Source organism: Brassica oleracea, chromosome C2 (genome assembly GCF_000695525.1).
Source record: "Brassica oleracea var. oleracea cultivar TO1000 chromosome C2, BOL, whole genome shotgun sequence".
Lineage (NCBI taxonomy): Eukaryota > Viridiplantae > Streptophyta > Magnoliopsida > Brassicales > Brassicaceae > Brassica > Brassica oleracea.
In genome coordinates this window covers 10330097-10356402 of record NC_027749.1, presented here as the reverse complement: position 1 = coordinate 10356402, position 26306 = coordinate 10330097, and the positions used below count along the sequence as shown (strand labels likewise).

The 26306-nt window shown below is 36.4% G+C and overlaps 4 protein-coding genes and 2 pseudogenes across 6 annotated transcripts; 3 read left to right on the top strand and 3 right to left on the bottom strand.

Moving 5' to 3' along the window:
* The first annotated feature begins 2755 nt into the window (after positions 1-2755).
* LOC106327437 (heat shock protein 90-2-like) lies at positions 2756-5258 on the top strand. The gene is made up of 3 exons (XM_013765589.1): positions 2756-2820; positions 2878-3024; positions 3133-5258. Exons 2-3 carry the CDS (start codon positions 2902-2904, stop codon positions 5098-5100), a joined length of 2091 nt encoding a protein of 696 aa, XP_013621043.1. The 5' UTR covers positions 2756-2820; positions 2878-2901; the 3' UTR covers positions 5101-5258.
* A 967-nt stretch (positions 5259-6225) lies between these two features.
* LOC106322728 (probable 28S rRNA (cytosine(4447)-C(5))-methyltransferase) lies at positions 6226-9949 on the bottom strand. Its single transcript, XM_013760849.1, has 16 exons — positions 9358-9949; positions 9224-9287; positions 9014-9147; positions 8854-8937; positions 8692-8766; positions 8551-8622; positions 8393-8466; positions 8152-8204; positions 7931-8040; positions 7710-7778; positions 7561-7635; positions 7367-7459; positions 7194-7273; positions 7000-7099; positions 6592-6878; positions 6226-6478 (listed from the first exon to the last, which is right to left on the bottom strand). The coding sequence occupies exons 1-16, from the start codon at positions 9892-9894 to the stop codon at positions 6430-6432; spliced, it is 1956 nt and encodes a 651-aa protein (XP_013616303.1). The 5' UTR covers positions 9895-9949; the 3' UTR covers positions 6226-6429.
* A 4756-nt stretch (positions 9950-14705) lies between these two features.
* On the top strand, positions 14706-18520 carry LOC106327470 (oligopeptide transporter 1). Of its 2 annotated transcripts, none has more exons than XM_013765628.1 (6): positions 14706-14811; positions 15177-15377; positions 15496-15944; positions 16417-16514; positions 16603-17175; positions 17263-18520. In XM_013765628.1, the coding sequence occupies exons 2-6, from the start codon at positions 15308-15310 to the stop codon at positions 18332-18334; spliced, it is 2262 nt and encodes a 753-aa protein (XP_013621082.1). In that variant the 5' UTR covers positions 14706-14811; positions 15177-15307; the 3' UTR covers positions 18335-18520. The 2 variants fall into 2 exon arrangements, with proteins under 2 accessions (XP_013621082.1, XP_013621083.1); XM_013765629.1 differs by lacking the exon at positions 14706-14811 and adding an exon at positions 14906-14997.
* A 193-nt stretch (positions 18521-18713) lies between these two features.
* Positions 18714-19877, bottom strand: LOC106327471 (annotated as a pseudogene).
* Positions 19878-20591: 714 nt separating this feature from the next.
* LOC106327325 (calcineurin B-like protein 2) lies at positions 20592-22974 on the top strand. Of its 2 annotated transcripts, XM_013765452.1 has the most exons (10): positions 20593-20742; positions 21270-21302; positions 21384-21536; positions 21650-21732; positions 21808-21867; positions 21954-22062; positions 22154-22206; positions 22281-22361; positions 22443-22555; positions 22704-22974. In XM_013765452.1, the coding sequence occupies exons 3-10, from the start codon at positions 21413-21415 to the stop codon at positions 22759-22761; spliced, it is 681 nt and encodes a 226-aa protein (XP_013620906.1). In that variant the 5' UTR covers positions 20593-20742; positions 21270-21302; positions 21384-21412; the 3' UTR covers positions 22762-22974. The 2 variants fall into 2 exon arrangements, with proteins under 2 accessions (XP_013620907.1, XP_013620906.1); XM_013765453.1 differs by lacking the exon at positions 21270-21302 and having other exon boundaries at positions 20592-20742.
* A 499-nt stretch (positions 22975-23473) lies between these two features.
* The window catches only part of LOC106327324, a 7355-nt pseudogene continuing 4522 nt past the window's right edge, over positions 23474-26306 (bottom strand).

The following is a 26306-nucleotide window of genomic DNA, read 5'->3' as shown; positions in this document are numbered from 1 at the left end:
AGAATGAAATAAATAAAATAAACTAAAGTGTCTGATTCCAAATTACATATATTTAATATAACGAAACGATAATATTCTGAAGTCTCATGCATATATATAAATTTTACAAAAGAACTAAATTATAACAGCTGGTTAATATTTTTATTTTCGTTTTTAATATGTTTTGAGTTGTCCTATAATTTATATTTATAAAATAAATTACTATTCTTATAAAATTATATATTCTTATCGTATTTAAATCTATGATTTTAGATATAAGTTGGATTAGTCGAATCATTCATGTTGTGAGTATATTGAGTTATATATTCTTTCAAATTCAAAATGAAATATAATTATGTTTTATTATAATTAAGTCAAATGTGCACGTATTTATATAATATTTATCAAATTATATGTTGATGTTTTCTAAAAAAAAGTATTTGAAAATAAAGCGGTGATCAATAGGATGTTGCATGCGTAAGTAGCTGATACATTTTTAAAAGCTCATGAACACATATCAATATTTACAATAATTAAAATATTTTAAAAATTCTAAATAACATAAAACATAGATTTATGGTTCTGTTAAGTTCCACAAACATAAAAACATAAAATTTAAAAGCATATTTAATATTAAGAAAAAAAATAGCTTTAATAATGATAAAATATAATATATCTACCTCATTAAACTATTTTGTAACTATTTGATCAAACGTTGTTTATTTTAAAATTTTATTTTTAGTTTTTTTAATATCTCTTAAAAATAAGCAGTAAAAAATTATGATTGTATTTAAAAATAATATTATATAAGTAAAATATAATTTATCGATATTTTTTTGCTGATAATTAAAAGATATTATAGTCAACTAAATATATAAGAAATAAATAAAAAATTTCAATATTATTAATTATAAAAGTGAAATTACCACAAATACCACATTCATAGTACCACTTTTCATGTTTACACTAACCATTTTTACCCTTACTTTTAATGAAAGGTAAAATACAATTATACCCTTAGGGTTAACTAATCTAGACTTAGGGTTTAGAGTTGAGGGGTGGGGTATGGTTTTTGGAATGTGAAATTTATGATTCTAATAAATATATAAATAAATACTTAAAAATATATAATTTTAAAAAAAAAAATAGTTTCCAACATAATTTTCGTTTTTCAAAAATAAATTTGAAAAAAAATATATAAAAAAAGTTTGAATTTGAAAAAGTATAATTCGAAAACATAAAAAAACAATTTTTTTTTTAATTTTCTTTATTTTTTTTCTTTTTTATTTTTATTTTTTAATTTTATTTAAATAATAATTTATTATATATATATAAATAACAAGGGTATAAGAGTCTTTTGTTACTTAATGAATAAGATATTTTTGAAAATGTCTCATTAGTAGTGATAAAAATGAAAAGTGTTACCATAAAAGTGGCAAACATGTAATTTCCCCATTATAAAATATTTTTAGACAACTAAACATATATGAGTTTATGTTACTTAATTATTTTATGTAATCATCTAAGAAAATATATAGATATATAAAAATATTTTTTATTACTTTGAAGTTTTTTGTATTGTTTAAATTATGTTTAAAAAGAAATAATGTTTTTGTTTCTAATATCAAGATTATATGTGTAAATTGTTTTTAATGAAATCATATTATATAGAAATTTATAATTTTCATTTAAAAAAAATAGATTTAAAGAAAGTATTTTATTACTTCAAAATTATATTTTGTGTTATTTAAAAATATTATTTAAATGTAATATTACTTTTTGTGAACTTTCCCTTTTTTATGAAATCATATTATATATACATATATTTTTGTTTTTTCAATTCCGTTTTTTAACTCTATAAAAATTTTCCTTTTTTATTATATGTGTATATATTTTGGAATTTTTTAAAAGGAAAATAAATAAAATGATAAATAATTGTATTTTAAATGTAAATTAATTCATTAGGGGTATCAGTATAATCAACCATCGTAAAAGTTAACGTGAGAGCGACACATAGGTAACTGACTTCTCTAATAATATTATAGAGATAGTCAAAAGAAAATGTCTAGAATAGCTAAAATATATTCAAAATATCAAAATACTTGAAATATGTATGGATTTTCTATCCAAACATTCAAATCAAATCAATTTATATGCTAATTTTAGGTATTTTGACATATATTATACAAATTTATATGTAATATAATTTTTTGACTTTATAGATTTTGAAAAATTTTAAGCATATAATGAATACTAAATTTTAAAAATAATTTAAATGGGTTATCCAAACCCGAACCAAATCTGTACCAAAATTTAAAAATATCCGAATAGAGTTGAAATCTTTAAACCCGAAAACGTAAAACCCGAATAGATCTAAACTGGATCTGAACGTCCATCCCTACCTTTTAAGTATGCAAAGCTGAGAGATACCGTGATAACTATTTATAAACCAAAAATATGTAACACCTAGTTTACAAAATAATGCACATTAATTTTTGTATTTGGGAAATACAGTTTTGGGTTAGTATTACAAAAATAGAAAAATAACAAAAAAGAAACAAGTAAAAAGAAATAGTAAATTGTTAAGCCAAAAAAAAATCACGTTAACCAAAAGAAAAATTACACAGAAATGTTAATTTTAGTATATTTGTTTTCAAATATGATGATGTGTGTGGATCCGAATGTTTAACTCTAATTTAGAGAGAGAGAGAAGGATCCAGAAACTGGAAATAAGAGAAGGATCGAGAGTTGTTAAAAAAAAAAAAAAAGGAAGAGAAGGATCGAGAAACACACTCTTATTCTTACGAGTATATATACATAAGTTGCTCTTCATCATTACTTGGCATCTAAAATATTGATAAAACCCTAGATCTCTCTCTCTCTCCGAACGATAATCACAGCAAAGCAAAGCAAAACAAAACAATGGCAGACGCAGAGACATTCGCATTCCAGGCGGAGATCAACCAATTGCTCTCGCTCATCATCAACACGTTTTACAGCAACAAGGAGATCTTCCTCCGTGAACTCATCAGCAACTCCTCCGATGTACGTCTTTCTCTAGATTAGTAACGCGTTACTCTTCTTTCTTTATCGATTAATTGATTAGTTCAATTGCTTGTATACGTGTCAATTGTTGATTGTGTTGATGAACAGGCGTTGGACAAGATTAGGTTCGAGTCGTTGACGGACAAGAGCAAGCTCGATGGTCAGCCTGAGCTCTTCATCCACATCATCCCCGACAAGACCAACAACACCTTGACCATCGTCGACAGTGGAATCGGTATGACCAAGGCTGATCTGGTCAACAACCTCGGGACCATTGCTAGGTCCGGCACCAAGGAGTTCATGGAGGCCTTGGCTGCTGGTGCTGACGTCAGCATGATTGGTCAGTTTGGTGTTGGTTTCTACTCTGCTTACTTGGTTGCCGACAAGGTTGTTGTCACCACCAAGCACAACGATGATGAGCAGTACGTGTGGGAGTCCCAGGCTGGTGGTTCTTTCACTGTCACCAGAGATACCTCCGGGGAGAGTCTTGGCAGGGGTACGAAGATGACGCTTCATCTGAAGGAGGATCAGTTGGAGTATCTTGAGGAGCGGAGGCTTAAGGATTTGGTCAAGAAGCACTCTGAGTTTATAAGCTACCATATCTCCTTGTGGGTTGAGAAGACTGTTGAGAAGGAGATTTCTGATGATGAGGATGAGGAGGAGAAGAAGGATGAGGAAGGCAATGTGGAGGAAGTAGATGAGGAGAAAGAGAAGAAGAAGAAGAAGATTAAAGAGGTTTCTCACGAGTGGGAGTTGGTGAACAAGCAGAAGCCTATTTGGATGAGGAAGCCTGAGGAGATCACCAAGGAGGAGTACGCTGCTTTCTACAAGAGTCTCAGCAACGACTGGGAAGAGCATTTGGCTGTCAAGCACTTCTCTGTCGAAGGACAGCTCGAGTTCAAAGCTCTTCTCTTTGTTCCGAAGAGGGCTCCTTTTGATCTCTTTGACACTAAGAAGAAGCCTAACAACATCAAGCTCTATGTCCGTCGTGTTTTCATCATGGATAACTGCGAGGACATCATCCCCGAGTGGCTAGGCTTTGTGAAAGGTATTGTTGACTCTGAAGATCTTCCTCTCAACATCTCGAGAGAGACATTGCAGCAGAACAAGATCCTCAAGGTCATCCGCAAGAACCTCGTGAAGAAGTGCCTTGAGCTCTTCTTTGAGATTGCTGAGAACAACGAGGACTACAACAAGTTCTACGAAGCTTTCTCCAAGAATCTGAAGCTCGGTATCCATGAGGACTCTCAGAACAGGACCAAGATTGCTGAGTTGCTCCGTTACCACTCCACCAAGAGCGGCGATGAGCTGACGAGTCTCAAGGACTACGTGACTAGGATGAAGGAGGGTCAGAACGATATCTTCTACATCACAGGTGAGAGCAAGAAGGCTGTTGAGAACTCTCCATTCCTTGAGAAGCTCAAGAAGAAGGGGTATGAAGTTCTGTACATGGTTGACGCGATCGACGAGTATGCTATTGGACAGCTCAAGGAGTTTGAAGGGAAGAAACTTGTATCTGCAACCAAGGAAGGTTTGAAACTTGACGAGTCTGAGGACGAGAAGAAGAAAAAGGAAGAGCTAAAGGAGAAGTTTGAAGGACTGTGCAAAGTGATCAAGGACATTTTGGGAGACAAAGTGGAGAAGGTTATCGTCTCCGACCGTGTTGTTGACTCACCCTGCTGTCTTGTGACTGGCGAATACGGCTGGACAGCAAACATGGAGAGGATCATGAAAGCGCAGGCTTTGAGAGATAGCAGCATGGCGGGCTACATGTCGAGCAAGAAGACGATGGAGATTAATCCAGAGAATGCGATCATGGAGGAGCTGAGGAAGAGAGCCGAAGCTGATAAGAACGACAAGTCTGTCAAGGATCTCGTTCTGCTCCTCTTTGAAACTGCCCTTCTCACCTCTGGTTTCAGCTTGGACGAGCCCAACACTTTCGGGAACAGGATCCACAGGATGTTGAAGCTTGGACTGAGCATTGATGAAGATGATGCTGTTGAAGCTGATGCAGAGATGCCTCCGCTTGAAGATGACGCTGATGCCGAAGGTAGCAAGATGGAAGAAGTTGATTAAAAAGTTGAATAAGGGTTTGTGGTTAACAATGGTTTTTTCTTGAGTTTTCTGTTTGTTTTTATCGTTTGGAACTAGTAAGTGGTGTTATGTTATGCTGTTTTGCTTCAAGTTGAATAACGGTTGCAGACTTGCAGTTAATAAAGGGTTTTTTCTTGACTTTTCTGTTTGTTTTTATCGTTTGGAACTATTATATTAGCGGTTTCTAAGAACCAAGTGGTGTTATGTTATGCTGTTTTGCTTCAAGTAAGAAACTTTACTTCTGCCAACTCGACTGGTTATTGCAGGGGCCTACTAGTATCCTGATTTTGATTATATTTTGCTGGTTTGAAGTGATGATAGGTGCTAGTACGAACCGTTCTTATTAATTTAGCAGTTCCGGAGTGTTTGAACTGTTGTTACACTCCACTTTGCTTAGACAAGTAGCAGTCGTTTGATTCAGAACGAGAAAGTTGTATACCTTAATGTTTGGGTCAATGAAGAGTTATTTTTGATTGTTCAAACTTTCTTTCTATTATGTTCTTGGTACTTGGGATTGATTGTGTTCCATGTTTCTGAAACCATTGTCAACAGAAATAAATCGAAATAAAGAAGCGATTTATGCAGAGGCGTTATTGGATGATTGTTTCGCGCTATGTAACTTTATTTTTGATGGTGGTTGGTTCTGTTTTGATGCTGTTTTAGTGTCAGTGTTTATCTCTATTGAGCTTAAACTCCAGGTCTCTAATTTCTCTGTTAATCCATGATCTTTTGAATCTGTTATTAATGTCTTGAGGTATGGTGTCATGTGGTCAAGTATTAGTTGTCAACTTGTCATCCTCTCCTCATCTTCCTTTCCGCAAACTACAGATCGAATATTACTACAGAAGGTAGGGAGGATGTCAACATCACTTCTGAAAAGTCTCTATCATCGTTTCTAAGCAAACCCCTTAACCTGGTAGGGTCAATAAACTTGAAAACTCGACATATCATATATCAAGATGCACAAGTTGTATCAACAGCTATAAATTTGCTCTACAACCGTTTTAGCCAATCCTACATTGGCCCTCCTCACGAAACCGTTTAACGCTAGGCTTGGTTTTTATTTCCGGTTAATTAATAGTCAAGCTGAATGTCTCCACTCTCCACTAGCGATTTGGCTCAACTCAACTTCACTCTAAAAGACATTTTTGAAACAAAACTTTTGGGCAGATAAGACTGTCACTCTTTGGTTTTCATAATTTAATGTTACACAAAATAGTTCGTGAATGAATAAAAAAGAAACCAAGCATCGGCACCTCCTTCGACCTCCCCATGAGCATAGATGATAGTGTTTGATGCATTACTGCTGAATCATTGCTTCCCCTTCGAGTTCTCCCTCATGGCTCTTCGTTTCTCTTCCCTGCAAATGCGGTTTATTCAAAAAATGTCAAGCAAGAAATGGAAGACTGCCAAAAAGCGTTTTATTCTTTCAGTAGATGTATTTTCATAAGAGGTGAGAAATCCTTTTTTTACCTAGCTTGAGCAATTTCCTTCTTCCAATCAGATCTCTTCTTCTTTGGCTTCCTCTCAACATTTTTAGATTTTGACTTTCCATCTTTTTTGCCTTTCTTCTTTTCCTTTGATTTTGCAAGTCTCTCCTTGTTTTCCTTGGGTTGCTTACTGGGAACAGAAAGCTTCTCCATCTCTTCCATCGCCTCAGCTTCTTCATCATCATCACTAGACACATCAGTTTGTTCTACAGTTTCTACCGCCTCGTCATCATCCTCTGACGATTGTTTCATGTTGCTCATTTTCTTCAGCTATATAAAAAAAAAAAGACAAGCGCATAACATCAATATATGTTGGTTATCTATCTCTTTATATCAACTATTAGGGTAATGAAAAGGCTGAGATCATTTACAGAGTTAAAAGTGAGAGTACCTTTGCCACAAAGAATCCGTCCATGTTGTGTACATGAGGATAAAAACGTTTAGTCTGCTTTAAAGATGGATGAAACCGGTGCTCTCTAAATCTTCTATATCTGAATAAGACAAAAAGACAAATATTCCGAGACGTTAGACGTCGAATACTTATCTGTGCATTACATATCTCTACAGATAGAATCTGTGCATTACCCGTCTTGGCCAAAGTCGAGTCCAGTTTTAACAAGTTGAACATTCCTCATTTTCAGGGCATAGTCAATTACGGCTTCGTTCTGCGCAATTATTTTTCATACAAAAGAAAGAAATAAAAAGATTAGGATACAACCAAAACAGATGAGGGAGGCGAAAAGTGTGAATTAACCAACCTCAGCAACCATAAGTGAACATGTTGAGTAAACAATATATCCACCAGTTTTGGATGTGGCATCCACCAAATCAATAGCAGCTAGTAAAAGTTGCTGCATGATTTAAAAAAGGGGGTTAAACTGGCATTTATCTGAGGATATAAAGTTCGCTTGTTCAGACAAATTTGACATTTTCTAAGAAGGTACGACCATACCTTTTGCAAGTGAGCAAATCTCTTTATATCCTCTAGAGATTTCGAAGTTTTAACTGATTCATCTTTCGAAATGACCTGTAGTGGTAGCAGAGAACATTTAGTTATAAAGATCTAAAGCTTAAATATGGATTAAGATGGTAGTTTCTTACCCCAGTCCCACTGCAAGGTGCATCCAACAATACTCTGTCAACCGATCTCTCACCTAACACCTTGGGTAGCTGAAACCAAAGTGAATAAACAAGTCTTATAATTCCAGAGTCCAGACATGCCAGTAAATAGATGTTATGGATTTTGTGAAGAGGTATCACAAATTAAACAATCTCGACTTTCTATGAAGTTAATGAAATAATGGAATGCTCAAGAAGCTAACCTCTCTTCCATCATAGTTACAAACTATGGTATTTGTGACCCCCATGCGATGCAGATTGGCAGTTAGCGACTTGAGCCTAGGTACTTTCATCTCGTTCGCAAATATCAAACCTGATTATAGCATCATAACAAACTTAATTAAACCAAAATAATCATTATAAACATTAAGACAATCAACTTGAATATGGGGATAAGAAGCACAATAACTCAATGAAGGCATACCAGTATTTTTCATTAGAGCAGCAACGTAAGTTGTTTTACCACCAGGAGCAGCACTGCATCGGGTAAAAATCTTGTTATAAAGTAATGCATAACGAACAGTCAGACACTCAATTTGATAGTTTATTTCAAAGCAACCAGCTGAAAGTTACATCATAAAGTATGACACGTTCACACAACACAGGCGAGAATAAAGCATAGCTGCGTCTACAATTTAACAGATGATGCCATGATGGTAACTTACGCTACGTCCACAATCCGCTCGTTCTCTTTAGGGGCAAGGGCCATCACTGGCAAAAACGAACTAGCACCTTGAAGCTGCAGATTTACCACATACAAGACTTACGCAAACAAATTGCATCAACCATTAATGGTGAACAGACGGGTCAGAATATCACTAACCATGTAGTAACCAGCCAAATATTCAGGAGTGGCACCGATAGGCACTTGTGAATCATAAACAACAAGTCCCACCTACAATACTTATGACATGTTAACTACAGGAATATTATGACTAACAATATAAGAAAACAAAATACTTACTTTTGACCACTTGCTTAATGGGTCTAGATTGACTCCTCTGTTCAGAAGCACATCAGCAAGATCCCGTCTTCGAGTCTAAAACAAAAACAAACATCACGATTAAGTTGCAGAACTCAAAAGACACATGCTATAACCCAGAAAAAAAAACACAACAAAGTTCACCTTAAGTGTGTTTGTCCGGATAGATGTAGGCCTTTGCTTTTCAAAGGCTTGAATGATTTCCATAAGTTCAACAGGAGGAAACAGCTGCAAGAGAAATCCATAAGAAAAGAGCATTGGCAACTTCAAAATCAAACTTCAACTATTAGAAAAGAGAGTGAACCTCAAACAAAGCTCCAATAAGGAAACTGTTATAGCCGTAATAAGAAGCAAGATCAGATTTGAGCTGTTCAACGCATTCTTTCCTGCTGGCTCCATTTGGCCTCAAGACGTTAAAATTCGACAGAGCTCTAACAACTGAAACATTATGAAATGAACTATTATACAAACATTCAAAAGTAATAAAGAAACAAACTTTGAGAATGTTACTGACTCTCTTTGATTCTACTCTGCAGCAGAGGAAGATCAGGTGGCCCACGAGCTTCTTCTTCAAGCTCCTGGAGGATAACAAACACATCAGTTAAGTCTTGGATCATAAAGCCAAAAGGAACCAAGAATCGTACGTACCTCTTGAGTTGGTAGGCGAAAGGTATCATGCTCCTCAGGTCCAACTTCCTTGTTGAAATCGAGAAGCTCAGCATCAGCATCTTCCTCCTCCTTCGCTTTCGCTCTGTCAATAGCTTCAGATTCCTTCTGAATATCGTCTTCATCCGAGTCGGAATCAGAGCTCAAAGCCTCATCAGAATCCGAACGTTCCTCCTCTTCGTCGTCGTCGCTACCGTCGAGGAAGTTATCATTTAAGAGCTCTTCACCGTCGTCGTCAGAGAAAAAGCCGTTAGAGCCTTTCTCTCCATCATCGGATTCATCTATCTCTTCTGATTCTACATCGGAAACCTCTTCGTCGTCATCTTCCTCCTCCACAACAATAACATCCTTCTTCTGCTTCTTCAATGGAGGTTTCTTCTGAGACTTGGCTCCCTTCTTCGATGTCAGAGTCTGTGGTTTCTCCGCCTTCGATAGCGGAGGCGTCTGAGCTTTCGAGAGGTTCTTCACCGGCGGGGTTTGAGGTTTCGGCGCCTTCTTGCTGCTGCGAGTGAGAACCATTGCAACGGTTTGAATTAGGGTTTTTCTCGCGGCTACTACCCAAGGTTTAACACACTACTAGTAGAAAGGCAACTGCTTAGTGTTTGTGGAGTGTAGTGTATTATATTAATGGGCTTTGATCCATATATTATTAGGCCCATTTTAATAGACTTTTCTCTCTATGCAAATCAGACACAAACCACTTGACTACCATGCATGATAACGTCTATGTGATGTCATCACCCATTCATTAGCTTATCCCCCACAATTTCTCAAGTGAAATTAAGTTTTGTTTTCGTTGAACCTAATTATAATCACTTGTGTTGTGACCTACTTGGGAAATTGGGAAATAACAGATGCAGAAACAGATGAATAAAAGCGATGTAACTACGACATAGATATTTAACGTGGTTCACCCCTAGGACTACGTCCACGGGCAGAAAGATCTTATTATTAGAGGCGATATCGAATTTACAAAGTGCGAGTTTAGGATTACTTCGAATACAAAATATATATAGTAGCATCTCACATTTAAAACTCTAGACTATATGGATTCATGGCCTAAGCCCACGATCAGATGTAACATCCATAATAACTTGATGCAACGCTTTGCTGCAACCGAATCGGTACGATGCACGTAATGTAACATTCATCGCCTAGACGTAACATCCAGATTCTTATCTTGCGATTGTTTAATTAATTAACTAAGTTCGTAAATTATATGACTGGTTCTTCACATTTTCATCCCCATAAAAAAAATTCAAACTAGTGTTGATATATCAAATACATTCATAAAATCCTCTTATATACAACAACAAATTCAGATAATGTTTAAAATAAACATAGAGAGTCAGAGAAAACAGAATCCTCTAAAATTTGTTGTATGTCTTTGATTGCGATGGCTCAGTGGAAAAGTGAGAAAAAAAACAAAAGAAGCATTAGATCAACTAGAACCACGAATTTAAAGTGAGTCGTTTGTATCTTGTTGGTACATGCGAGCTTTTGGACTTGCAAAACCAAAAACAAAACAAACAACAAAATATGTTTTATACCAAAAGGTTTGGTGATACCAAAAAAAAATTAGAAAAAAAGTTAAAGCTGCATCCTTACAAAATTTTGCAAAATAAGCATGGTTTTCTAATCAGTTTTCTCTTTTGCATGTCCCTTATAGATTCATTCATCTTTCTCATTGTGAGAAGACAACTCAGAATATGTAGTTCCAAGATAATGTGACATCAAAGAAGTTGAAATTCACTCATAGTGTTTTTTCATTAAGAAAGTTCATCGATTGGCTTAGCAATTGGATTTTCATGGCATGGACCAATACTCCAATTATTAAACTTGTTCATCGTCTTCTTCTGACAAGTTGCAATGTCTTGTTATTTTGTGAGTGAGAAAAGGAATACTATTCAGACTTGCCAATAATCTGTTATTTGATTTGTGATTTGTCAACTAAGCGCTCCCTCCCTCAGTCAATGCCGGTCATGAATGTGTGTACACATGAAATATTAGAGTGGGGCTTATAGGGCCCATAATTCTGAAGAACATATAAATATTTATAATTTGTATATTTTTACATAGTTAATTAAGAATAAAACATATCAAACTAAGAAAAGTTATACAATAAACTAATGTCAATGTAGATATTCAAACAAAATATAATATATGTGAATCAGTTATTTATTTTCAACTTAGAAATATAACTGTTATAGCGAAAAATTGCATAACTATATTTCTAATATTAAAATATATATTTTGAATTTTTAATTCTGGGGTATGCAAAATTTAGGTCGCCTCTGTCCTCAATTCAACGGAAGTTGTAAGCAAATTGTCGTGATCTCCAAAATACGAAAGCTCCCGTATATCTTCTAGCATTTAGGCAAATGGGAGAAAACATATTTTCATTAATGCGTACGCGCTTAATTAGTTGATATCGATGTCGACACGACGCAATCATACTAGTTATGATTCAGTATTTAGCAGAAACACCTCATGAATTCTTCTTGAGGCTTTATTCTAAAAGAAACAATTCATAGTTTATTACTACTTCAAAAAATAGATAAAGACCATAGCATTCTGTTTTAGTTTCTGATTTTTTTATTTTACACTGTAGAAAGTACATTTACTCTGTCTAGTCCACCATTTTTATAAGATCGGCGTGCAGTAAAATAAACTATCTACAAGACGTAGAATATTTGAATGATGACCGAAAAATCTCTATTACCCACTATTTTGACTTAATCCATGTAATACTAATACTAAACCAGTCTCTGCATTACTAAAATTTATAATACCTATGTGATAATTTTAAAGGACAAACGGTGTTGCTAATCTATACTGATGTTTTATCTAACTTTTTTTTTTTGAAAAAATGTTTTATCTAACTTTTCCATATATACTAACCTAACAAGATGTAGTGTTTTATCTATATATCGAGATTAGTGCTCATTCTAATTTTATAATCATCAGTACTATAGACGTACATGTATATCAGTAACATGTTTTAGTTTGCTGAGATTTGCTTGTCATGGGGAAGCCATGACATAAGATCGTAAATTTATAACTAATATATCTCATAAAACTAAACTTATCCATGATGGTCTATGAATTGAAAAAAAATGTCACAAAATTATATTCTTATCGCAATTTCAAAAAAACAACTATTTTTTTTTTTCAAAAAAAAAAGGGGAAATTTCGTGTTTACCGGTACCATTTTTCATCTTTACCACTACTAAAGGGACATTTTCAAAAATACCTTCTTCACTAAGTGGCAAAAGACTCTTATACCATTGTTCTGTATATATATAATAAATCATTATTTAAATAAATAAATAAATAATAATAAAAAAAGATAAAAAAAATTATGTTTTCGAATTATACTTTTTCAAATTCGAACTTTTTTTATAATTTTTTTTTTGAATTTTCTTTTTGAAAATTGAAAATTATGTTTGAAACTTTTTTTAAAAAAATTATATTTTTAAGTATTTATTTATATATTTATTAGAATTCTAAATTTTATATTCCAAAAACTCTACTTCACCTCTCAGCTCTAAACCCTAAATCCAAATTAGTTCACCCAATGGGTATAAGTGTCATTTACCCTTCATTTAAAATGAGGGTAAAAGTGATTAGTGTAGACATGAAAAGTGGTACTATGAATGTGGTATTTGTGGCAATTTTTCAAAAAAAAAGTACATGTGGCCTCTTCGTCAACAAAATTAGCTGACGTAACATCCATATCAGCAAAATTAGATTACGTGGCAGCTGATGTGACGACTGAGATATAGTTTGGCTAAACAAATAAACATTGGATATGTTATTTAAATTTTTTGAAAGTTCAGGTACGTTTTAGCACGACCATATAAATCGGATATGAATCGAGTATATCACAATATATGTTTGGGTAAGAAATGACAGTTTTCCAGTTTTTCCCATTTTCCACGCACTCCCGGTGATTATAGTCAACACTTTAATTTAGTGTTCTCCCGTTGCAGAGTCTTATAATCATAATAAAACATATGTCGACTAACTCGATAAGATATGTCCAAGTCCACGATAAGCTGACAGCTTCATATAGTGTATATATATACATACCGTATGTATGTAACATACGTAGGATTTTTTTTTTTTGAACTTAAAATGGTTAAACCCGGATCTATTAAAAACACAGACATAATCTCCGGATGGGAGGTGCAACCCACGGATGGATCATCTCTCGGGTATTCAAATGGGCCATAAGCATGGACCTATATCTGCGTGGCCACATGTGGAGCTAATAATTTCGCACTAAAAAGAAGTCGATCCCTGATCTCGACGAACAGAGCAACTCCTTTTACAGTGGAAACCACTAAATACTTAGGATCTTCTATAGTTAATTTTTGTAATTCACTATTCCTTAACTATGTGGCGTCCACTTTTGTTTAGCAATATATTTGATTTTTTAAAAATAATGATTAGAGAGTTCTAAAAGTCCGTACATTTTAAGACAGTTTAAACTCTATATTTTTTTTTAAAGAATATTTTTCTATAATATAATTTAACTTATAACATCTAAAATTTCTATTAGATCTAAAAGTTTTAGTTGATAAACAAGCTACTGTATTTTTTTTTTTTGGCATCAAACAAATTTCATTCATAAAACTTATTCCAATCCGTTTAGACCAGCTGCTAAGACCAGTCTAGAGTGAACCAGAACGTCTATAACGGTAAAGCAGTGACCTCGTGATCGTCCTCCCTTAGCCAGGGAGTCCGCACAGATATTGTTGTCACGGGGTACATAAGAAAAATCAACATCATAGAAACAAGTTGATAAAAATTTAATATCATCCAAGTCCGGTGCTAAGACTGGCCATTCATCCTCCCTTTGGATGAGGTTTATCAACTGGTCGCAATCAGAGCCAAAGTTAACCCCATCAAAATCTCTGTCGCGGATTTCTTGCATCGCCCAAATAAGGCCACTAGCTCCGGCGTTTATCGGTAACAAGCTACTGTATTTGAATTTCAAACTCCTAACATTAAGGAGTGACATATATTATGTTGACTAGTTTGATTTTATCAAAAGAGTAGTATTTGGTTAGGGAATTAAATCTGCCAGGTCGATCCAAACTTTCTTACCAAAGGTGAATTTTAGTCAAACTCAATAGATCTGGCAACAGCAACTTAACAATGAATCTAGACAATGCGCTATAACTAACCATGCATACAATTGTACAAAAATAGAATATCAAATCAAAACGTAACGATATTGAAATCTATTTATAGAAATAAAGAGAATCTGCAATGACTGCGAAATATACCCTGTAAGATAAGATTTTCATCTCGTCCTGTATAAATATGCATCGTCTCAGAGGACTCTATTCACAAATTTCTGTAAGAGCTTGTCTAGTAATCGCGGTTTAGGGCTTGTCCAATACCTTGACACGAGTAGAGTTGACCCAAGTAAGTTTCCCAAAGGTGTTGTCTATCTGCACCTGCTTTCTCACTAGATGTATACTTTGATTTAGATTCTAGTCTACATAGGATTAGAATCTACAGTTGACTGTAAGCTGAAGATTCCAAGTTTCTGAATTAGATAACCTTTATTGCGTCAAGAATATTAATAACCGTTTCAAAATAAATTCAAAGGTAGAGAAAACCGATCCTTTATCTACGGTATCCTCAACTTTAATTATAGTAAAACGGTAAAAAGACAAAAAGATCGTGTGGTGTTAAGTTGTCTTTAAGTTTAAATATGAAGGGAACAATGATACACAGATGCATTTGGACAGGACTAAGAAAACGTTATCGTGTTCTTTAATTTTCAGGCTTCTTTTTTAAAAATTCCGGTCGGTTATCGAGGACTAGAGTTCCGGTCACCGTCGCCGGAGACACCTCGGTTTCAACAAAAGAAAAACCCATCGTGAAGGACGGGAAAAAGAAGCTTGAAGATAAAACAATGACGAGCGTTTTCGACGAACCCAAACCCTCCGAGGACAACCCTCACGAGTCCAAAGTCGTTATACACGGTAATATATTTCGGTCTATTCTGGTTTCTTCCGGTTTATTCCGGTTTAGTTTCGATTCTTGTTCTTATCACCGTGGTTGAACCGGTTATGAGATTTTGGGATTGGATTTGACGTGCAGGAGAAGAAGAGGAGGAGAATGATAGTCCCATTGAAGAAGTCCGGTTAACCGTCCCGATAACCGACGATCCAACACTACCGGTTCTAACGTTCAGAACATGGTTTCTCGGTCTTCTATCTTGCATTTTACTTGCGTTCGTGAACCAGTTCTTTAGTTTCCGGTCGAACCAGCTTTGGGTGTCTTCGGTTGCGGCTCAGATCGTGACTCTTCCCCTAGGGAAACTCATGGCTGCGACGCTTCCGACAAAGAAATTTGGGTTTCCTGGGACGAACTGGTCGTGGTCGTTTAACCCTGGTCCGTTTAATGTGAAGGAGCATGTTCTTATCTCGATATTTGCTAATACGGGCGCTGGAGGAGCTTATGCAACCGGTATTATAACCATTGTTAAAGCATTTTACCACCGTCAACTCAGTGTCGCCGCCGCTATGTTGCTGACGCAAACCACTCAGGTATTAAATGACCATATCTGTTTTTCTTTTTCTGGTTGAATAAAACAATGAAAAGAAGAAAAAAACACAAATATTTTATGATTTTATTATTTTTCTTTTAATAATCATATTCTTTAAGGTTTTAATGGATGAAAAAACAATCTTTATGATTCTTGATTATTTAAAACTTCTCCTTATGGGTGACCAAAGAAAATTGTTTTTAAGAGAAATACCATACTATTGCACACTTGTTTTACCATTTTTTAAAAATAAAATTATTTTAACCTTTTTTAGAGAAATACCAGGACCCTTTGTTTTTATTTATTGATATTATATTTTCGCATGTTCTAATAATGAAATTACTTTCGTGGGTGAAAAAACAATCTTTATGCTTCTTGATTACTTTTCTCGCACGTATACATTTTTTAAAATAAAATATTTAGGGTAAATATTTTTTCACGGTTCTTGATCTTTGACAATCATTTTCATGCAGTTGTTGGGATATGGATGGGCTGGAATATTCAGGAAGTTCCTCGTTGAATCTCCTTACATGTGGTGGCCGTCGAACCTGGTTCAAGTCTCACTCTTTAGGTTTGTTTCAATCCCACCCATCCACTGGTATGACTGTTCTGTCTCGTAAGTCTCTCAACTCGAATTTACATTTTGACTTGTGTAACAGAGCTTTACATGAGAAAGAGGAATTACAAAAAGGACAACAAACGAGACTAAAGTTCTTCCTGGTTGTCTTCGGCATCAGCTTTGCATACTACATCATCCCTGGTTACCTCTTCCCTTCCATCTCCGCAATCTCATTCGTTTGCTGGATCTGGAAAAGCTCCGTGACCGCTCAGATACTCGGTTCAGGGCTCAAAGGTCTAGGCATTGGTTCCTTTGGTCTTGACTGGTCAACTGTTGCTGGTTTCCTAGGCAGTCCATTGGCTGTTCCGTTTTTCGCCATAGCCAACTTCTTTGCCGGATTCTTCATCTTCTTGTACATTGTTCTGCCTATCTTTTACTGGTCTAATGCTTACGATGCGCAGAAGTTTCCCTTCTATACCTCCAAGACCTTTGATCAGACTGGACACTCCTATAACATTACCCGTATCCTCAACGAGAAGGACTTTGATATCAATCTTGATGCTTACAATGACTACAGCAAGCTTTACTTGAGTGTGATGTTTGCTTTGCTCTATGGACTCAGCTTTGGTTCTCTTTTCGCCACCATCTCTCATGTCGCCCTCTATGACGGAAAGTAAGTGATCTTGATACATCTTTTGAATACCTGATATGATGATAACTCTCTCTCTAAGCTTCTTTTGTGTTTGTTTGTATTCTCAAGGTTTATATGGGGGATGTGGAAGAAGGCAACGACAGCAACAAAGGACAAGTTCGGAGATGTGCATTCAAGACTGATGAAGAAGAACTATCAAGCAGTACCTCAATGGTGGTTCATCGCAGTTCTCATTATCTCCTTTGCTTTGGCACTCTACGCTTGTGAGGGCTTTGACAAGCAGCTTCAGCTTCCATGGTGGGGACTTGTACTCGCATGTGCCATCGCCATGTTCTTCACATTGCCTATTGGAGTTATCCAAGCGACTACCAACCAGCAGATGGGTCTTAACGTCATAACCGAACTGATCATCGGTTACTTATACCCCGGAAGGCCACTAGCCAATGTGTCTTTCAAGACCTACGGATACATCAGTATGTCTCAAGCCTTGTACTTCGTTGGAGACTTCAAGCTTGGTCACTACATGAAGATTCCTCCAAGGTCTATGTTCATCGTCCAGCTTGTTGCAACCGTGGTTTCATCATCCGTCTGCTTCGGAACAACCTGGTGGCTCATTTCCTCCGTGGAGAACATATGTAACACTGATTTGCTCCCAGTGGGTAGTCCATGGACTTGTCCTGGAGATGAAGTGTTCTACAATGCATCCATCATATGGGGAGTGATCGGTCCAAGGAGAATGTTTACCAAAGAAGGTATCTACCCCGGGATGAACTGGTTCTTCCTCATCGGTATCTTGGCACCAGTTCCTTTCTGGTACCTATCCAAGAAGTTCCCAGAGAAGAAATGGCTCAAACTTATCCACATCCCCTTGATCTTCTCAGCGGTAAGCCCAATGCCACAAGCTAAGGCCGTGCATTACTGGTCATGGACCATCGTTGGGGTTGTGTTCAACTACTACATCTTCAGGAGGTTTAAGAGTTGGTGGGCGAGGCACAACTACATCCTCTCTGCAGCGCTTGATGCAGGTACTGCCATTATGGGAGTGTTGATATTCTTTGCGTTCCAGAATAATGATATAAGCATACCTGATTGGTGGGGGCTTGAGAACTCAGACCATTGCCCTCTAGCGCATTGTCCGACAGCTAAAGGTGTTGTTATTGAAGGCTGTCCTGTGTTTTAAGGTTGATGCAGATGGGTTAATGTTAATATTTTTTTAAAATGTTTTGCTGATCGCTATATGTTTAAGAACCTGTCCCAAAGAAGTTAAGCGATTCAGGCAATGTAAAGCATTATATTTGGTTTCATGTTCTTCAGGCTTTAACCATGTACTTTGCAAGTTTAAGAAAAAATCAAGCATAGCTTTTCATTACAACTAAATGATCAAAGAGACAAAAGAAAAATCGATCACGAGAACAAGCCCCAAAATATATCATTAAAATGATAAAATTTTGGTTCAAGATGTGACCAATTAAAAGTAAACTGACCTCTGTTCTGTACGCTCTGGATAATACTTGAACACGATTTAAAGGAAATTGTAGTCTGAGAATATTTTGTTTTTCGACTGAAGATGAAGAAAGCAAAACTCTAATTAACTATATCGCAAGCCCGTCTTCAGTTGAAAAGTCCAGGGTTTAGCCAGTCCCTGCAATTACAGTGAATAATATAACAAGTGAGATATTACCATCTTGCGCATAAAGGTTGTAGCTTTTATTTATATGGCTAGTGTAGTATGTAACTTACTTGGTGACATCATCAAGATGATCATCAAAATCTATGACGTCTTTCCATTTCTCAGACGAAATGTAATCTGACAAAACCACATTGGCGGATGGCTCTTTTAAGAGTAACTTGCATCAGCTCCAACCACTCTCCAGTTCTTGGAAGCATCCCTCACACAAAGCTAGAATATAGACACACAACATAAAGAATTACTAAACGAATAAATTGAAAAATTGACTAACATCTAAATCTAAATCCCGTATCTAAGTTTTTTTAATATATGTTCCTTACTTAATTGACTAACAGCTAAAGATCATATCTAAGGTATCCTCGTGAGTTAGAAATACAAACCTGCATCACAGGGCTTCGATCTTTACCCTTTGATAAGGCTTCAAGCTTCTTGTTATTCAACTACAAAACAGCAAACAATAAGAAACCTAGTGCTGTGATTGAAAAAGTAAAGGAATAAGAGATTCACACCAAGAGAATCGGTGCTTGAGGGAAGTAGAGAGAGATGTGATCACCAATGTTCTTAGCCACACCACAGACCTCCACGTCATCGAACCTCTCGTTGGCATGAAAGTAGCCAACAACACTCAAACCTTGAGCCACGTAATGCTCCTCTATCATGATGAGGGAGATTTCGAGAGGAGGAAGGAGGGGGAGGTTGGAGTGAAAGAGAGGCACGGAATCGGAGATCTCCACGACTCCTTCGTCCTTAGGGCTGATTCGACCGACGAGGACTCCGTTGACCGCCGCCGTCTTGTGGCGAAGGGAGTGGAGGACGAGTTTAATGTAGGCGTTCTGTGAGATCTCGTACTTCAACTCGCCGTTAGTTCCCGTCCCCATCTGACTCGATCGGAGACTCGCTGAGTTAGTCCTCGCCGGAGTAAGGTGGGATTTGAACAGAGTAGATTGTTTGTTAACGACAGTGGATCTTGATTCACTGAACCGGGTTCGGGTCGACCACATCCGCATTCATCCGATCTGTTTCGTCTGATTAATCAATTATCTTATCCGCTCTGTAGTTATCTAAATAATTATATATTTTTGACTGAATATCTGATTCGATCCATATAACTAAAATAAAATAATAAAAAATTATTATTTTATTATAAAATATAAATTTTTTTTAAGAACTCTAATAATTAAATTAGTTAATTTAATAAATAAAATTATTGTAAATCTCACATAAAATATAATAATGATATAATTCATATATATAATTTTAAATATATGCATATAACAGATCATATTATATATCCATTTTTAGTTTTATGATTTGATTTGTTTTCTATGGATACTACATATTATAATTTTTGTTTTGTAAAATTACGAATATCTGAATTTTTGTGTTGGAATCAAAATGAAAAAAACAAACAAAATTTATAGATATTTTGCTAAAAGAACAAAAAGAAAAGATATTTTGCTCACTTGTTTGAAAGAAAATATTGTTCGATTCAGTCTCTGGTGGTTCCATTCAGCTCGACTATTACTTAAACCGGAATTAAAAACCAAACCAGACCAAAAGTTAAACGGTTCCACAATGAGTGCAAATTTAGCCTCGACTGAGAAGGAAGTCGTCTAAAGAATACAGCTCAGCATTGACACAACAGGATGCGCTCCACAAATGCGACGTGTGACATGTTGTTTATGGCTTCTTCTTCTTAAATTAAATTTATAAACAACTGTATCAACAGCATAATTAACTTCTTAAAACAAAGTTAATTAATGCTAAAAAAAGATTTGTCAGGTTTTTATTTGTTCTTTTTAACTTTCTCTTGCTTACAGAATCGTCTCCCTCCACCTTTACCAATCTCCACCTTCCAGTCGCCTTGAGATTGGGAATCGATCGAAGCATCTGAATCAGTAAATTTTCATCTCTTAATCTTTTCAAAATTTTCATTTCATCTACTGTTATTAAGTTACATAACGTGATTCTATCTCTGAATCAGTTTTGGGATGTAAATGCTAATCAGAATAATTCTGGGATATAGATCGTTTTTTTTTTTCTGGGATCGATATAGCTTTTAAGTTACGACATGATTCGATTTAATCCGCATGAATTGTATAATTCGATTTCTTTTATGAATCTCTTAATCCAAATGGTTTTGCTTAAGTGGGGGAGGGGATTAAACTTTTAAGAGTTGGCAGTATTATTTTCTTTATCGTTCTAAACGATTGCTTTTGTTTCTGTTTATGTGGACATAAAGTAATTATGACAAAGTGACTCGAGTTTCTAGTGTGCAAGCAATGTCTTGTTCCTTTCTTATTGGGCTCTGGGAATTATACAACATTCTTTGTCTCATCCACCTGTCTTAACTACATAAGTACATCTTATGCCAAAAGATTAGACTGATTTCTTCTCATTTGCTTTTTTTTTTTAAATATTCCAGATAATCTCAGACATATTAGAAAATGGTGTACAGGTGTTATTCTTTTATAACTCTTCATATGTTTATGCCTTTCACTTGGCAAAACTTTTTATTTTATTTTTATTTATTTTGCAGGCATGAAGAGTTTTGATTTGCATTAAATCATGGCGCAGTGCATAGACGGTTTCAAGCATTTATGCACCTCTGTTTTAGGGTGTTTTGATCTTGATTTGTATAAACAACCTGGTGGCCTTGGTGACCCTGAATTGCTTGCCAGAGACACTGTTTGTATGCCACATCATCTTCTCTATTCTTTTTTTTTTTCTTTTTTTAAATACGATTCTATGGAAATATCATTAGAGGAATGATAATAATCATTCTTGAATTTGTTTCTGGTGCAGTTAGTGTGAGTGAAATAGAAGCTCTTTATGAGCTGTTTAAGAAAATCAGCAGTGCTGTGATTGACGATGGACTAATCAACAAGGTATAGCTTACTTGTGTTGACCCTTTTCATCATTCTTTAGTTACTTGTAGCTTACTCATCTCTTGTTTGTTTCAGGAAGAGTTTCAGTTGGCTCTGTTTAAGACCAATAAAAAAGAGAGCTTGTTTGCAGATCGGGTAATGCTTCTTTCTTCGTCATCATGAAGTGTTTCATAAACCCATTTTTGGTTGCAAAGTAGTGCTATGTGATTTGGTTTTTGTAGGTTTTTGATTTGTTTGATACAAAGCACAATGGAATACTAGGGTTTGAGGAGTTTGCTCGTGCTCTCTCTGTCTTTCACCCTAATGCGCCTATAGATGACAAAATTCACTGTACATCCCTAATAGCTTCTTGAAAAAAACATATCCCCATCAATTTTTGATTTCAGATTCATGGTACTTACTTATACATTGTTTTTTGCAGTTTCATTTCAGCTATATGATCTTAAACAACAAGGGTTCATCGAACGGCAAGAGGTAAAGCTTGTAAGGGTGTTCATTTTAAACCCTCTAGACCGCAATTTATCGTCCTCACCAATGTTGTGTCACAGCTGAAACAAATGGTTGTGGCTACGCTTGCTGAATCTGGAATGAACTTGAAGGATACTGTCATTGAGGATATAATCGACAAGGTTATTTTGTTACATCTTTTTCCTCTTTGACCAATGTCATTTTCGTTGAAAATGAATTCTCCTGAATTTTTGATTGTGCAGACGTTTGAAGAAGCAGACACAAAACACGATGGGAAGATTGATAAAGAAGAGTGGAGAAGCCTCGTTCTTAGACATCCCAGCCTGCTCAAGAACATGACTCTTCAGTATCTCAAGTGAGTTTCTACTTTCTATCTATTTATGTAAACCAGGATTGGATCTATACATAACACAAGTGTCAAGTGCTTCTCCGGTTTCTTTTTCTTTCTGGATGATATATTGTAGTGAACAAAGGTGGTGATCTTGTTGTGTCTTTGCTTGCAGGGATATCACGACTACGTTTCCAAGCTTTGTGTTCCACTCTCAGGTTGAAGATACCTGATGATGAGGAACAAAAACAGCAAGCATTATATGTTTTTTTCTTGTTCATTTGTTTCATTGAGTTATCTGATGTGAAGCAAAATACAAATGAAATTTCTATGATTTTTGTTTGTGTGAATCCTATCTCTCTTTTCGATTCTGTCTCTTTGATCAGACCTGTTTGTAGGTACAACGTATGCATCTTGGTATATGATCTGTAAAGTTTTCAACTTCATTGATCCAAACAAGTATAGGGGTTTGCTTGTCTTTTGTTATATTTGATGAATTGGGATATGATCATATGAATAAAGCCAAGAAGCAACGATGGTTAAGATCTTTTAGAAATGTTCCTGACCTCTTACACTATTCACTCCAAATGAAGTATGGAAAGCAGAGCTTTAAGGGAAGGAGACGTGACTGTACTTAGAGAAAGGGAAAGATGACCACATGACACCAAACCTCTATACAATAATAACAGATTCAAACCATCAGAGAGACATGGAGATTGAGATCAATAAAGAGAATCATTAACGCTAACCCGTCATCAAAACATACACATCATAAAGCGAGAATCCTCCAATATCGTTTCAGTATAAACTGCTTCTCTATCTCTTTTTTTCATTCTGTTAACTTGAAGAGACGCAACACAGTGAACCACAAGTATCAAGAGCATTATCTAACTCATGAATGCCTTCTACTGGCCACTGTCATAACTTCTAACCAGCCAAACATAATAACCAGTCTAGAATTGCTAGAACAAAGTTTCCTCCTTGAAGCAAAACACATCAAAACATAACACCACTTACTTCCGAGAAACCATTAATAATACTCTCTAGAAGAAGAGAGAAAACTCTGAGATAATAGTTCCAAACGATAAAAAACAAACAGAAAAGTCAAGAAAAAACCCATTATTAACTGCAACCCTTATTCAACTTTTTAATCAACTTCTTCCATCTTGCTACCTTCAGCATCAGCGTCATCTTCAAGAGGAGGCATCTCTGCATCACCTTCAACAGCATCATCTTCATCGATGCTCAGATCCTTGACAGACTTGTCATTCTTATCAGCTTCAGTTCTCTTCCTCAACTCCTCCATGATCGCATTCTCGGGATTGATCTCCATCGCCTTCTTGCTCGACATGTAACCCGCCATGCTGCTATCTCTCAAAGCTTGTGCTTTCATGATCCTCTACATGTTTGCTGTCCAGCCGTATTCGCCAGTCACAAGACAGCACGGCGAATCAACAACACGGTCAGAGACGATAACCTTCTCCACTTTGTCTCCCAACACGTCCTTGATCACTTTGCAAAGCCCTTCAAACTTCTCCTTTAGCTCTTCCTTTTTCTTCTTCTCGCCCTCTGACTCGTCGAGTTTCAATCCTTCCTTGGTTGCAGACACAAGCTTCTTCCCTTCAAACTCCTTGAGCTGGCCAATAGCATATTCGTCGATTGCATCAACCATGTAAAGAACTTCATACCCTTTCTTCTTGAGATTCTCCAGGAATGGAGAGTTCTCCACAGCCTTCTTGCTCTCACCGGTGATGTAGAAGATATCGTTCTGACCTTCCTTCATCCTCGTCACGTAGTCCTTGAGACTCGTCAGTTCATCACCGCTCTTGGTGGAGTGGTAACGGAGTAGCTCAGCAATCTTGGTCCTGTTCTAAGAGTCCTCATGGATACCGAGCTTCAGATTCTTGGAGAAAGCTACGTAGAACTTGTTGTAGTCCTCCTTGTTCTCAGCAATCTCAAAGAAGAGCTCCAGGCACTTCTTCACGAGGTTCTTGCGGATGACCTTAAGGATCTTGTTCTGCTGCAATGTCTCTCTCGAGATGTTGAGAGGAAGATCTTCAGAGTCAACAATACCTTTCACAAAGCCTAGCCACTCGGGGATGATGTCCTCGCAGTTATCCATGATGAAAACACGACGGACATAGAGCTTGATGTTGTTAGGCTTCTTCTTACCGTCAAAGAGATCAAAAGGAGCTCTCTTTGGAACAAAGAGAACAGCCTTGAACTCGAGCTGTCCTTCGACAGAGAAATGCTTGACAGCCAAATGCTCTTCCCAGTCGTTACTGAGACTCTTGTAGAAAGCAGCGTACTCCTCCTTGGTGATCTCCTCAGGCTTCCTCATCCAAATAGGCTTCTGCTTGTTAAGCAAATCCCACTCGTGAGAAACCTCCTTAATCTTCTTCTTTTTCTTCTCTTTCTCCTCATCTACTTCCTCCACCTTGCCTTCCTCATCCTTCTTCTCCTCCTCGTCCTCGTCCTCGTCATCAGAAATCTCCTTCTCAACAGTCTTCTCAACCCACAAGGAGATATGGTAGCTTATAAACTCAGAGTGCTTCTTGACCAAATCCTTAAGCCTCCGCTCCTCAAGATACTCCAACTGATCCTCCTTCAGATGAAGCGTCATCTTCGTACCCCTGCCATGACTCTCGCCGGAGGTATCTCTCGTAACGGTGAAAGAACCACCAGCCTGAGACTCCCACACGTACTGCTCATCATCGTTATGCTTGGTGGTGACGATGACCTTGTCAGCAACCAAGTAAGCAGAGTAGAAACCAACACCAAACTGACCAATAATGCTGACGTCAGCACCAGTAGCCAAGGCCTCCATGAACTCCTTGGTGCCAGACCTAGCAATGGTCCCGAGGTTGTTGACCAAATCAGCCTTGGTCATACCGATTCCACTGTCGAAGATGGTTAAGGTGTTGTTAGCCTTGTCGGGGATGATGTGGATGAAAAGCTCAGGCTGACCATCGAGCTTGCTCTTGTCCGTCAACGACTCGAACCTAATCTTGTCCAACGCCTGTTAACATCCAATCAACAATTAACACGTGTACAAGCAATTGAACCAACTAGAGGAAACTGTATAGAGATCGCTACTTCAATTCTATAATAATCGGTATAGAGAAGAGTAACTATTGAAGTTAAACTTGATTTTGTGCTATGCTTAATTATGTACCAATAAATTCTTATTGGACTAAACCCAAAATTAAGCTTAAATTCTAGAATCTTTCTAGAATTATCATCACCTCCTCAAATAGAAAAATATCTAGATATTGTAGTAGAAAAATCTAGAGAATAAAGAAAAATCTAGGAAATAAAGAGGTTGTAATAGAACCATCTAGATATTTGTAATAGAGTTTAGGAGGCTATAAATACCTCTTCATCCTCTCATTTGTAACAACACAAGAAGTTGAACAAGTAAAGTATAAGAAAGTTTTCTTAAAGAAAGAGTGTTCTACTCAAAGTTCTCTAAATCTCTTTGAGAGTTCTTCCATATTATTCTTCATACTTGGAAGTCTTCTTGTTTCTTTCGGATTTTCGGGTATTACGGTATTGGGCTAGTGCTAAGCACTATCAAGGGTGGTTTCCTTACATGGTATCAGAGCCAAGCTAATCTTGTGCTCATCAAGATCGGTTTTTAAAGAGAGCTCGGGTCTATTCTAAGTATGGAATCAACGGGTCGTGTTGTTGGATTGGGAATGGAAATCCTAAACCAATCTAACTACCGGTTATGGAAGTCATGCATGGAGTCATACCTGGTGAGTGAGGACTTATGGGA